This window comes from Equus przewalskii, chromosome 28 (genome assembly GCF_037783145.1).
Source record: "Equus przewalskii isolate Varuska chromosome 28, EquPr2, whole genome shotgun sequence".
NCBI lineage: Eukaryota > Metazoa > Chordata > Mammalia > Perissodactyla > Equidae > Equus > Equus przewalskii.
This window is the reverse complement of record NC_091858.1, coordinates 23,393,601-23,408,291: the sequence shown is the minus strand read 5'-3', so window position 1 is coordinate 23,408,291 and position 14,691 is coordinate 23,393,601. Positions and strand designations below refer to the sequence as shown.

General features: G+C 37.3%; 1 protein-coding gene across 47 annotated transcripts in view; it reads right to left on the bottom strand.

Moving 5' to 3' along the window:
* Positions 1-14,691, bottom strand: part of SORBS2 (sorbin and SH3 domain containing 2) — a 332,515-nt gene that overhangs the window by 69,986 nt on the left and 247,838 nt on the right. For 32 of the 47 annotated variants that reach the window (XM_070599028.1, XM_070599033.1, XM_070598998.1 and 29 more), the window contains one exon: positions 2,991-3,129. In XM_070599028.1, the coding sequence (XP_070455129.1) occupies positions 2,991-3,129 (139 nt within the window). Of the gene's footprint in view, positions 1-2,990; positions 3,130-6,907; positions 6,944-14,691 lie in introns of all 47 variants that reach the window. The other 15 variants (XM_070599011.1, XM_070599016.1, XM_070599012.1 and 12 more) reach the window with 1 other exon arrangement.

Sequence of the window (14,691 nt, the reverse complement as noted above, 5' to 3'; positions counted from 1 at the left end):
TTCCCTCAGGCCATAATTAATATTACTTTTGTGAAACTGCTGACTAGCATTATTTAAAAGTACTGAAATGTACTCTTAGGACAAAAGATGTGACTGTTGAGTCTACAACAGTGATTTCATAAATATAAGTGAAAACAAAAATCACAGCGAGACATCTTCACATCCAAACATGTACTTAGATGTGAAGGCTTATAGGTAAATAAATGATTTTAAATTATTAGTATTAATTTTTGTTTAAGTCACCATGATGGCCATAATATCTTTGCTTTTAAAATACCAAAACCCATGACTTCCTGCCCCTTGAGTATGAAATTTGCCCTAAGCATATAAATTAGATGAGATTCTTCATGTTTCTATCTTATGCCATCTTTATGAACTTTTAGGATGCTTTCATAAGAAACAGAGAAGACATATACATACTATATGTTCCACTGACTCTTAGTTCACAGATATTTACGAAAATCAACATCACCACCATTTATCTGGTACAATTGATAATATGACTTCCTGTTTTGTTTACCATAAATTTCAAAATTTTGGTGACCAAGAATGATTCTTTGCCATGGTTTATCAGATCTGTCACTCAGATAGGTTTCTTTTTATGTGGATATCTAAAAGTCCTGATGTTTCAGCGTAGCATTGATTACGTATCTATGTATATAGATACGTATCTATCAAAAGATATGACTGTGTTTTTTGTAGCAAATTTATATAAAACTTCATAAGTAAGATTTTTAAAAAAATTTACTCATCACTATAAAGATAAGTAGGGATAAGACCTGTGTAAACTAAAATCCATTATAAAATTTATTATTATGACTATTTTGGGTTTAGTTTGCAAAAGCAAAGCATTTTCAATCCATTTCTGATGAAGAATGAATAAGGCTAGGAATAAAACTACTTTATGTGCCATTGTATGTTAAAGTAGTATCTTTTCCAGGAAACTCCGAATTTAGACACAAGGTGATATTTGACTCTGATTTTCCATTTAACTCCAAAAAGGATTTGAGTGTGCAACCATGTTGCTAGTATTCCTATCAGGCAACAGTTATCTTTTGAGCTCCTAGTATGTGCAAAGTCTGAGACTAAGAAAAAAATATTTAACTCTGTCTTCATTGATGGTTCATAAGATTCTATGAACTTATAGCTTATATAATATGTTAGCCTTTTATTATTATCTTATAAGATCCACTCTCATTTTTGCAGTCTTTTGTCCTCAACTAAATATAAATTTCCTCTAGGGCGGGATAGATTGGTATGTTCTTCTCAGGACCCAGCTCAGCACTGGCCAGTTAGAATTTGTTCAATGTTTATATAGAGAATTTCTTTCTGTGCAGTAGAGTTTATATGTAAAATCTATCATTGATATGTTCTAATATAAAACCTCTTCTACATTCAAGTATTTATATATTTTGTTTGTTGGGAGGAGGGACAAAATTGTGTTCATGAAGACAGGCAATGGAGACAGTCAGACTTTGATAATAATAATAATGTGGGAAAATGTTATGGCTAGAATAATTGTAGAGTTTGACTATAGATGTATGATAATGCATAGCTCCATAAAAAAATCTAGCTATAACAGACTCCCATTCTAATACTACACTATAGACTGACTGTTTAAAGGACAACATTTTGGCATAAGGACTTTCTACTTTCTTAGACTCTAAAAGGACATCATTATAAAATTCACAGCTGATCCCAGGAGGAGCATTAGAGAAGGCACAGGTATATTTAGACTTTCCAGTAATGAGTCTCATGGCTACATGGAAGTCTTACCGAGGTCTTGTTGACTATAGAAGTTGAGTTCTACAATGCATGTCCTGGATGTTGACATAAAATATTCCTGGGTAAACTAATAGCATCATGTTCTTTTGATACACAAACAGAGTTGGGGAAGAGGGAGTGTTGTCTGCTGCCCAAGAGGAAATAAGAATTCAAGCCATGCATTCTAGTTTCTTCCTCTCTGTTGTTGGTCGGTGGCAGCCAGAGGATTGGTCCTCTCCTACTTTCTGAGAGCTGTGCTGTGGTTACCTTGTCCTCTGCTTTCCTCCCTGCTTCCTGTGGCCCTGGAAGTCTACCAGTTGCTCCACATCATGGAAACTTTTTAAGCTTGAATTCAGATGATGGTTCAATTTGGTCTGTTTTTTTTAATGATTTGGGTTATTTTTTTTTTTTTTTGCATTTTTTGAAAACCAAGAAATATTTGTTACATTATTTTCTAAACCATCCAATATATTTTGCCACATAAAAATGTTTCTATCATTATATAGCACAGCTTCTTTCCCAAGAGGCTTCAAAGAGTTCATGAACCCCATGAAATTGTATGCTTACAAATTTTTATGAATGTTCAAATCTTCCTTTTTTTTCTGGAGGAGAGCTATATCTTTCATCTAATTCTTAATTCCCGAAGATTTAAGAACTCTCTATAAAATTCGGGATTCATCATTTAGAGGAACCCACATCCCTCACTGATGGTCTCTGGCTTCAGTTAGAATAGTAGTTTACTACTCTATGAGGCATCCTGTCCCTTTGTTAGACTGTTCTAACCATTAGCCAGTTCTTCTTTATATATACCAAAAGAATTTCCTACAATGAAAGCTCTTCCACAGAAGAATAGGCTGCCTCGAACATGGATGGTATTTGCTATCCATGGAAACACTCTACATGAATGTTCTCCTGGCGGTGTGCCCTCTCCTCTCCCCAACTATCCACCTTTTCTCTCTACACCACCACCCCAAAGCTCTAATAGCCTTTTCCAGACTCAGATATAAATGAAGTCATCGTCTTGGAATAGCTGGGTGTTATTTTCTCCAATGTTGAGTCTATGCCATCTCTAATTCCTCCCCTAAGATAGGGTCATTGAATAGTGGAGTGTTGAATGCTTCTGCCCTCCTTTTTGAAAAATTAATTTGATGTTTTATATTTTTTCATGTGGTTTGTACTTGCTATATCAAAATGGTCATGAAAATCATGACTGTCAAAGGACTTACCCAGTGACCGGCCATGCTGCATGATCATGCTTGAATTGAGTGAGCCTGGTAGAGAGTAAGCTGACGGGGAAAATGGCCTTTGATAGTAACTCATGGGACTCACTGCCCCTCCAGAGTTTCCATTCACTGTTATCTGGCTCTGAGAAAAACGCAAAGACATCCCGTTAAACCACAGAGTCCTGTAAACACCATTGCTTTAGATGACAATAAAAGACTTCCATTCAGATGACAGTCATCAGCTGTCAAGTTTCTATTTACTTTGGAAACTGATGTCTAGAGAGAGAGGGTACATTTTTTCAGTGTCTTCTCTATCTTCCTTTATTTCTGAAAATCACTCTCTTACATGTCAGAGGACATAGGAGGCAACTAGGAAGGATGAAAGCAGCTGACTAGTGCCCGTGCCACTCTGCCAACAGAGATGCCGAAAGGTATCAGTAGGAGTCACTATAAAATAAACACGGAGGGCAAATTTCCTCTTATAATCATGACTTTAGTTGTCAAAACACAGTCACGCTGCACTGCATGCAGGATTTGAAATGAATATTCTCTGACATAGTAGAGGGATTGGTTCTCAGACTTAGTCAGGGATATCCTCTAGTGAATAAATATTTCCAGGGCAAGGTGACGAACATAAGGAACACTATTGTTTGGATTTATATATCATGAAGCAATCTATCCTAAGAGAATCAAATGCCAGGCAGAGTATCAGAAAGATATGTTAAACCATTGACTTCTCCCTACTCCAATCTCATTTAGCACTTTATGGGCCTCTGTTTTGTTTCTTAATAATTTATTGTTTTAATTGCCTTAGATATGAGTATTTTATATCCCCAAAATTATTTCAAGCTTCTTGTTGGGGATGGTCATATACATGCTTCTTATATATATCTTTTTAGAACATGCCACCTGATGCTAATAACATGGTAGATATTCAAGAGATACATATTCTAATTGAATTGAATGAGCTTAGTTCACACAGGTTGAGCTCACCACTATGAAGCATGCATATCTATGCACAAGACAAGCCTGAGGATTCAGGAGATTATATAATGCATGCGAATGAGACCAAACATTAATTAGCAAGAGCATTTAGTTAAAATGACCTTAGAGCTGAATACACACAAACACACATATGCACATAGATAAACAACCATAATTTGTGAACTTTTTCTACTCTTTTTTCCCCTCCCCAAAGCCCCAGTGCATGGTTGTATATCCTAGTTGTAAGTCCTTCTACACGAGCTGCCACCACAGCATGGCAGCTGACAGATGGGTGTGACCGAGAAGTGAACCTGGGCTGCCAAAGTGGGGAGAGCTCCAAACTTTAATCACTAGGCCATCAGGGCTGGCTCTTCCACTGTTTTTAAAACAAAATAAACTTCTATTACACGGGCCTGAAACATAGATGGACAATATATATTTTCAAATGACCTAGAATAAATCTAATAAATCTAATTTCATTCCTTTGTGGTCATACCACGTCTGTCCTAAAGTCAATAGACATTTCGTTACAATGATTGTGCTTGTTGATTAAGAACTTCTCTAAGCTGCTACAGAAACCACTCTCACATCATAAGCAACCGTATCCTGAGGATCTTCTACCTGAAGAGCACTGGACATTCAAATAAGCGTGAGGCACTGGCCACCCAAATACCTCAGAGCCCTTATGTACCTTTGACGAATCATTTGAGAATATTTTTGCTTCCTTGCCGAAATCAAGTTTGGTTGATCTTTGAGAAACTATTGTTATAATGTGTTATAACTAGTGTTAAAAGCAGGGGAATTCTTCTTATTAAAAATCTTCATGTATTATGTTACTAAACTTAAGAAAGTTGCCCTGAATCCTCTTTCAATGGTTTGAATAATATTGATTATGGGTTAAAAAAATAAATACTGCAAATAGATTTACTCTCTCATTGTGTTAAACCAATCTGGATTTTACTAATGAAATAATACCTGCAGAATTTCAGCAAATAGTTTATTGCTATAGTGAATTAATTATTTGGAAAATCACCACATGGAGAATCTATACACAATTCAAATTGCTACTTGAAACTAACTTCAGCTGCAGTTAACTCCGATTGTGCCTACAGGACTACATGTATAACTCTAAGACTCCTGAATGGTCTTAAAAACAGAAGATCAGATAGGTTAGTACATAAATTGATATACGATCACTGCTTTGTAATTTTGGTTAAAGGCCCTGATAACATTCCTTGAAGCTTGAAGTTAAGAACTATTGAAAGCATAGTGGAACATGGACAGACCCATGCCTGCTGAGCTCCTGGCGCTAATGTGAGGGAGGCACTCTGGGTGGTGGTAGTCCTGGGAAAGTGAAGCTCCCTCTGTAGCCACTTGCTCAACTGAAGATTTCAGTGCAAAGTTTTATACCCAGCCATTGAACGCATACTAAATTCCATACAATAAAAACGATCCTTTGTCTACTGTAATTGCAATGTCTTGAAAAACAAATGGCTTATAATATTTCTCCATGCGTGAAATTTGCAGATTTATGATCTTGATACAAAGTAAAAACTATGTAGCACAACTAAAGTTTTGTCTATGATGGTGCTTTTTAGAATTTCACTATAAGATCAATTTTTAAAAAAATTTCCATTCTTCCTCTAAAGTTATGTGCCTTTCAAATTGGAGTCATACATGCAATTGAAAATCTGGGCCATAAAATCTTGAAGCATTTTAGTCATTCATAAATCATTAATTAAGGACTGCTTGTCATATAGACATATTTAGATGATATAATATGCACAGAAATATTTATATATTGCTATAAGTGGAAGATAAATTATTAATCTATAAAATAATAAATGTATTCATAAATTTCTACACTGGAATGGCTCAGGAAAAATAATTCCCCCAAAATCACAGCTAAATTTCTGCAGTGTACATTAAGATTATTGACATCATTCACTCCTGTAGTTGGGTTCAAAAGCAGCAGCTGTTAGTGAAAAGGGAGCAAGAAGAATTAGCACCATGCAGTCAGTAATCATATATGTGAGAAAAAAGGATATACAAATTATTCACCCATGACACATTCATATGAATCTCTGAGGTAAACTGTTATCTACCAGGATTTAATACTGGCTTAAAATTTTTGCAAAACTTCACACTCTTTGTATAATCTAATCATCATAATATTATATGTATACTTATCTAAATTTCTCACATAACTTCTTAAGGCAAATCACTATACAACTCATTAGCTGGAGCAATACAGTGCAAACATAACTGACTGCAAACGGAATGAAGAGAATATAACTGAATTTTTCAGCCCAAAGTAGGCTTATGAGGATGACCGTACTGGATTTCCCTCATATACTGTATAGAATGGGTGTACTAATAATCCACACCTATGCGAATAACAATGCTCAGCGGCAAAATGAGATGGTAGGCAACGACTCAGTCGTTTTGGCCTTTGGAGATCTGTTAAAAAATGATGGAGGCCAAGGAAGGAAGAATAATTACGCATAGCAGCAGGAGTGGTTAGCGTGGTGCCATCTGTCATGGCAGACCTCTAAGCCAAGGTGGAGAAGCTATTTCAGAATGGTCAGTGGTGTCGGAGTTGGCTACCTGCAGCTCATCTGGCATGGCTGGGGGGGACTTGCTCCATGAGCAGGAGGAGCACTTCCCCTGGGAGAAGTTTGTAGTGAGACCCTGTGGCATTTCTGTGGATAAGGCGGTCAGGAGCAAGGAGCGGGTGGTTTACATAAACAATGTGAAAGGGTCAGAGGTCTGTGCAGGTGTGAAGGCCCCACATCAGCAGGTGGCGGCAGGGTAAGTGATGCGGGCCTGGAGCCACCGTCTGATGAGAAAGTAGTTCGGTTACAAGGTACCACAGAAGGAGGGCATGAAGAAGAGGCTTCTGGTGTGGTTTGTCTGTGTGTCTGTGAAGCATTTACCTCCAGCACATTGGCAGTTAAGTTCTGGTTTCCAAGCTGAGTTTGAGGAGAGAATAAGAAGAGATATAAATGATCCAATTAATAAAAACATCTCTTTTTGCAATGTGGCAGAGAAGGCAAAGCATCGGTTTGATTTGCAAGCACTTTAAGGAAGTACATTCAGACGGATTAGGTGCCAGCCACACAGTACAGATAAAGCATGAAAACATGAAGAAAAGGAATCCAGTAAGTGTGTTTTGGAAATAAGACCAGTTTTCACACAGCACTGCATCGTAATTTTGGGTGGGGGCTTGAGAGCACTAGCATTAAGGAATTTTTTCCTCAGTAGTTTTAGTTTTTGTGCTTGTGACAGCAAAATGCTATCAGGTTGTCTACTGGTCAGCAGAATTAGTTTTCCATTCACTAAAAAAGTATTTGTAGCCATCCCCCCAAGACAATATTCCCAAAATATAAATCAATTTGCCTCACTTTTTCTGACTCACAGATCTAAAGACTGATCAAACTAAAAAGAACTAAGTGGAAAGGGAATTTTGTTTTCTTTCCAACCACTGAATCTCTTTTTTGATTTTACTACAAACTACTAAAAGAATTGAACTTTAAAATATCCTAGCAGTGCAAATAGCGGTATCTACGTGAAGATGAAGTGAAAAAGAAAACCAGCCACTAACAGGGGTTAGAATATACTCTAGTTGGTTAGAACTACTGTTGGTTTTAAATGGTAGGTAAAGGAGAAAGAAACTGGAGGAGAAAGGAAAGGTTCAATACCTCCAAGGCTGTATAACCCAGGAGGCTAAACATGGCGGAGGGGTTGTCTGTAAAAGGAAGAGTGTGGACGGCCCATTAGAGGTTTTGTAGCTATTCATTCTAACCTTGGTGATGTCTGTGTGCACGTGTCAAATATGATGATAAGCATCAGCCTCAACATGAGTGAACAAAACTCTGAAGGAAATTTTGTTTTTCTTACTCCCCAGCACCTCCACAATAGAGGTTTTTTTTGAGTGTTTGGTGTGGTGCCAGTTGTAAGATAGCTAGCCAAAAGTATTGTAGGATATTAGTATGAGGATGGGGAATGAAGGCAAAAGAACTGTATAAACTTAGAAATCTTGCCTAGTAAAGGGTTAAGTGGTACCATTTGATGTTCTTGACCAGTCATCATTTTCATAACAGTTGATGTCAAGCAGGCTGTTGATCTCATAAAAAGTCATATTTTTTCCCTTGGACTTTTAATTGAATACTTAAAAAAAATATCCACCATATAAAAAGGTCTCTCTTGGCCACAGACACCTTAAAAATCTGATGAAAGCTATTGGTCCTTCTCTTAGGAAAAATGCACAAATTCACGTACATATAAAATTCTGCCTGACCTTTGGTATTCATAGGTACTCTAAAGCACATTCTTAATCTAACAGGTTAAGAAACTCCAACTCGGGATTAAAAAACAAATTTTTATTCTATTTTCACTTAATAAGCTTTTTTGTTGTGTTTAAATACACTCATTATAAATGTGATACTTTTTTACTGTATATGGCTTAAAATCTCTAGACTTAACTGACAGAAATCTTAGTTACCCAGAACTTAAAATATTTTAGTAGACATGTATCTTTTTTATTAGTAAATTTTTATAATAATTGCAGATTTTATTGGAAGTAAAACTATAATAGTATGAAAGTATAATAACTACAACTTAATATGTTAGAATTTACTAAAAGTCTGGGTGGAATTCAGTAGAGAGTAGCCTTGGGTTGGATAGTATCAAGGGAATTTCTCATAATAATGCAGTTTCACTAAAGAGGTCTCTATTTAACATGAATCTCTGCAGCTTTGCTTATGCTAAGTGAAAATTCTGCTAAATAATGTAGATCATGCAAAAGGATTTGAGTTATATGTTCACAGGAGGTTTTTTTCCTTTAAAATTAAAAGGAAAATCGAATAATTATAACCCTCATGGGATTGGCTTGGCCATTTCCTTTGGACTTGAGACATGTCAAAAGCTAAAGCATATTCTCTCTAAAGCCACCATTGTTATGGGTTGGGTAGCATGTTATTGTTATGTTATGGGTAATATGATCAGTTTGTTTGTACAGCATTATGTCTAGGAATAATCTTTAGCCATTCATTTATTCTTCCAAAGAGAGTATCTACAGAATACAGAACTATTCCACTTTTTGAATTTCTCTCACCACCTCCTGATATGCTCACAGTTTTGAATCTTTTAGTGTGTGTGTGTGTGTGTGTGTGTGTGTGTGTGTGTGTGTGTGAAGTTAACAGATGAAATGCCTCTTGGTGAGTCATACCACACTTAAATTTATATAGATAAAACTCAAAAGTTCAACCGTCTATTGGTCACCCACAAAGCTTTGAAATATCTTGGGATAAAGATGTAAATAACCTCTTAGACTAGTTGAGGCTCCTTCACATAACCCTGATGTCCACATGAATGGAATACCCTCTTAGACACAGAAGGAGAGAGAATCACAATGTATGTATTTCCCTGAGGAGCATGTGAGATGAGTAGGAGGAAAAGTGTGAAAAAGGGAAGAAGGAAGTATTTTCTCAATCTGGACTACCTTGAAGGAGGAAAACCTAATTTAAAACAGGAATAGTTGGGTTTTTTTCCTCTATTGAATTGGTGGCAGACGACTGCAGAAAACTGTTGTGGTTGTTTTGTGTCTCAGTGTTTTCAAGACCATGTAAAGTTTAAGGTGTTTGAATATAAGTCAAATGTCACCAACTTTGTGACATTTTCCCAACTGTTGGGCTATAAGGGAGAGAAGAACTAGAAAAATGAGCTTGCTGTTGTCTGGTCTCTACAAAGGAACCTCAACATACTTAATACTCTAAGAGAGAGAGTGCCTAGGTATTCAAAATAGCATTGAACCTCCTGGTCCAAATGAATTCAATCCAGAATACTGAGCAGAACCAGAGGATGAAAGAGATCACTAAATTCAGTTGAACTCCTTGAGGAATTAGGGAGCATGAGGACTCAGGAACAGTGAGCTTCAGCAGTACAAAAGTAAACCAGGTTGGATGTAAGCATTGCAAATTCAAGTGTCCACTGGGCCAGGAGTGTATCCAGAATGTGAAAATCAAGCCAGGTGTTAGATAAGAGGAGATGATAGGAACTGGAGTGGAAAAGAGAAGGCACGTTCCTCCTAAAGGTGGCCAAATGAAAAATAAAATTAACTCTGTGCCAACCAAACAAAACACATCTATCATCACACGCCCCAGACCATCAGTTTGTTAACTCAGTAGACGCAGAAACTGGAGGTGAAAAGAAAGTCATTGGATGTGGGCTTGATGTGGAGTTGGGGTATAGAGAAAGGGAGCATGGTCTGGTAGGGCCAGGCTGAGGGGGAGGCCAGTACGGCACCCATGTTGGGTGCAAAATTCAATGGAATGACAAAAACTCAGTAACTCAGATAAGCACTATTTCAATGCAATCTTAGAAAAAAAAATCAAAATCAATGGGAAAAAAATCCATACTGAACAAAATATCAAAAATTTAAATAACCAGTGCCATGCTAAGCCATATTGAAGACTGAGGAAAAAGGAAGAATTAGTATCCTGAATTTTTAATGGAAGCAATAATATAATAAAATAATAATATGTTCAAGATCTGTTGTTTCTGATCCCATTTCGATTGAGAGGACAGTCAGATTTGACAGTTTTCCCTTGACCAATGAGGATCTTAAACAAATTTTGACTAATTTAAGACGAAATAAAATTATAATAAATTATGTTTGGGTATAAATAAAATGTTTAAACAAAATAATGTTTAGTTTTAACATACCTACTTTTCAATACTTTTTTAAATACTGAAATGTTCTATAAAAAATTAAAAATACATAAAAACACATATATGGGGGATATATTATTTTTCTGTCTCAGGTTCCAAGTGGCTTGACATGGCACTGTGGTCTGGGGTCTTAACATCTCCTCCTCTAACGTCTTTAATGCCTGAGCTTCCAGGCCTCATTTCTCAAGGAACATATGAAATATGTGTTAAATATCAAGCAAAGGGATTTCGCAGGTTTTGTTTTCTATTTTTCAATAGAATTGACAGTAATTTACTTGAAAAAATGTCTAGGAGTGTGTCATATGAAAATTAATCTTTACATTAAGAAATTATTTGCATTTTATTAGGTTTCATAATGGTATTTTCATTAGTTTTTTTTTCTTCATCTGTTAGGTATGGGTACTAAAATTTCTACAAACTCAAGGAAACTGTATCTTATGTTGACTTTAAAATACGACCAGGATAATTGGAGTTGACCCTTGAAAACAAATGGTAACATAGCGAAAATTGGTGCAGCCTTGTGAGGAGTACTTATAATGGGTTCTATTATATAATTATCCATATCATTGTTTAGATTTTAAATCTCCATAGTGAATTTAAATAAACAGTTTAAGAATTTTTGTGGAAAAAAAAAAACCCACAGTCAATCTTTACCTCCCACCTCACCTCCTGAGGGGGTAAAGAGGAAGTGCTTGGCAGCCGTGTTTGTACGAGGTGACTCCATTTCACTGGCCACAGCTGATTGTTTTGAAAGGGGAATAAGTGAACCAAACTAGGCCAGTGAGGCACTGTCTCCTTGCCAGGAATTGGGAATTTGAATTATATTACACTGAATGCCCCAGTCAGGTGGTCCTGTACCCCACAAACCCAGGTGCAAGCTCACACATAACTGGAGCCAGAGAAGGTCATGGAAATCCTCAGGCAACTTGAAGTAATGAGAGGACAGAAACTAAGAGAGGAGAATGAGGCCGACTTACAGAGAGGAGAGACAGGAACTATGTGGCATCTAAGATGGAGAAAGAGAGGGTAGCTAACTGGCCATTCTCCAGTTCTCCTAAGGCCTGGCTGTACCACCTGCATTTCATGATACAAAATTGCCCTGTGGCTTCATAATAAAAACCTTTTTTTTGCCAGAGGTCTTAACAGCCTTATAGTCTCTGCCCAAGACCTGGGTGACAACTGATCTAAAATGGTCACACAGATTTGGGTACATTGATGAGGTATGGTATCTGAAAAAAGGGAGTAAGTATTTCCACTGTACTCTGTGGAACTCAGATCAGGAACATGACTTGGAATCTGGAGAGGTGTCATATCTTAAGAGCATGGCCAGAAGATAGGGATCAAAAGTCAGATTATATTAAAAAATAGAGGCAGGAGAATCTATTTGTCGAGCTGTGGATCTGGAGTCAGACAGACCTGGGACGAAGTTTCCTCATGTGTAAAATAGGGACATTAATAAAACCCATCTGCTAAAGCTTGTGAAAATGAAGTGAGATAATGTAAGTGCTGGTACAGTGTCTGGTGTGTTGTAATAGCTTTCAACAAATGAGAGCCATTTAAAATTTTTTTTTGATGCTTGGAAGGCACAAGAATGCTTTACAGACAGCAAAGAGCAGGGTAGGGAGTAGAGCAATACTGTGAAAACTGTCATACAGCAGAGGGAGGAAACTTCATCTGTTTTGCTCTGCAGGATGAATACACAGAAGTTAAGGAAGGCAGATTATGACTCAACATTAGAAATATTTTCTAATAATTAGATCCAAGAATTTCCCAAGCAATAGCTGCCTTCTAAAGTAACTGAGCTCTCCATTCCTAAGTGTGTTCAAGAAGAGGCTGAATGCTCATCTATTCGGAGGTATGGTAGAGGGGATTCTAGATGATGCTAAATTCATACTGGGCTCCCAAATGTTCTCTACCGTTCAATCACTCAGAAACATACACAACACACGTTAGTCAGATGGAGGAATTGCCAAAGACCTGATCAACTAGTGGCATAACAAACCCACACACAAAAAGTTATGGATATTGGTTGGCCATACTAATGGACTATATGAGTGCTCGTGGCTGGTATTGGTGGGACTGGTCCAGAACACTCTATGTTCTTCACCTTTTCTATCATCCCACACTGCTGACGTTTATTCATTATTTGGCCCTCCTTAACGTCTACATCTTGATCCTACGGAGAAAAAGAGATGACTTTTCTTTCTCTTCTACTTGACAGTGAGACAAATTCCCCTCCGAGACCCCAACATATGTGCAGCAGCAGCTGTGAATGTGCAGCTTTAGCTAATGATTGATTACATTATTTCATGATAGAAGGGTCAAGTTTATCTTCCTGAAGCAAAGGGCAGAACACTCAGAAATGCTAGAGAAAATGTTGGGGTGTAGTTTTTGCTGTTTTTTCAAAGCTTCTGGCTTAGGCCTTCACTTATCTGACATTGAGAACAGTGTGACATTTTTAGCAAGAGGATATCTGTTCGCACAGTAACAGAAGGGTAAACACTTCATTTTGTGTTCTCTCTATAGGTAAATTTGTAGGAGGTAAATTAAAATATCTGCAGTATATAAAACAATTTGTCAGGTGATCAAATATGGAGAGAACTAAAATTCCTAACAGTGGGCTGCCGTTTTCTTCTTAAACTAATGGCCAGATTTTAATAAAAACAACAAAAATATGTAAATGAAACTTCTAGAACACTGAAGTTTTCTTTTCACCTCTAGGTATAGAGAATTTGTTTCTTGGATCTGCTATTTATTTCCATGGGAGGCCAATTCTTTATAACAGAGCACATATTTGGCTGACTAGAGTGTGTAGCTTACACTTCTTGGCATTTACTGAGACTTCCTGCCAGAACGTGGAACATAAGTATTTAAAATGAAAAGGTCACCACTGTGAAAGGCCATTCCGTGGAAAATGAGACTTAAAAATAAAGCATACCACAAAAGGCAAGATGTGGAAACAACCTAAATGTCGATGGATGGATGAACGGATACAGAAAATGTGGTATATGCATCCAATGGAACTTTATTCAGCCTTAAAAGAGAAGAAAATTCTGTCATATGCGAGAACCTGAATGACCTTTGGGGACGTTATGCTCAGTGAACTAAGCCAGTCACAGAAGACCAAGTATTGCATGATTCCACTTACATGAGGTATCTGAAGGAGTCCAACTCATGGAAGCAGAGGGCAACATGGTGGTTGCCAGGGGCAGGGGGGCGGAAGTTGGGGGTGGGAGTTACTTTTCAACAGGTATAAAGTTTCAGTTATACAAGATGAGTAAGCTCTAGAGAGCTGCTGTGCCACATTGTGGCTACAGTTAACAATGGTGTTGTACACTTTAACATTTGTTAGGAGGCTAGGTCTCACAGTAAATATTCTTACCACAATGAAAAAACAGTCAAAACTGCAACAGTTTTGTGCCACCTTTTGACAAAGTGTTATATAAGATGACACACCGTCGTCTTGGAACAAACTGCTGGTCAGATGAAATAAACTTTTATCCATCGGTAAAAAAGAAACACGACATATTGTTGAAAATAATATATTCTCTTTTCCCAATTAGATGCATAGTTTGGAAAAAGGATATTATTTTAAAATAACCACAGCTACTATATGTTCAGGGATTACTTTGTAGCAGGCACTGTGCGAGCTTCTTATATGCAGTATCTTATTTTTACCTCCCCGCAATGTTTTGGGATGAACACCATTATTATCCCCATTAAATAGATGAAGGAACTGAGGCTCAGGGAGAGGGAATAACTAGATGGAAGGTCTTATATGAATAACACCTTGAAAGAGCCGACTGTCCAATTGCTCTCCTCTCAATCTCTCTTAGGCCCCCTCCAAGAAGGTCTCTCTCCCCACTATGAGGTCAGTGGTAAGTTAGCACATCTCATCTTACACTTGTTCTGTCAGCAGCATTTGGGCAGTTAACCATCTCTTCTCAACGTACTTTCCTCGCTTGGCTTCTAGGGTGCCACATTTTTC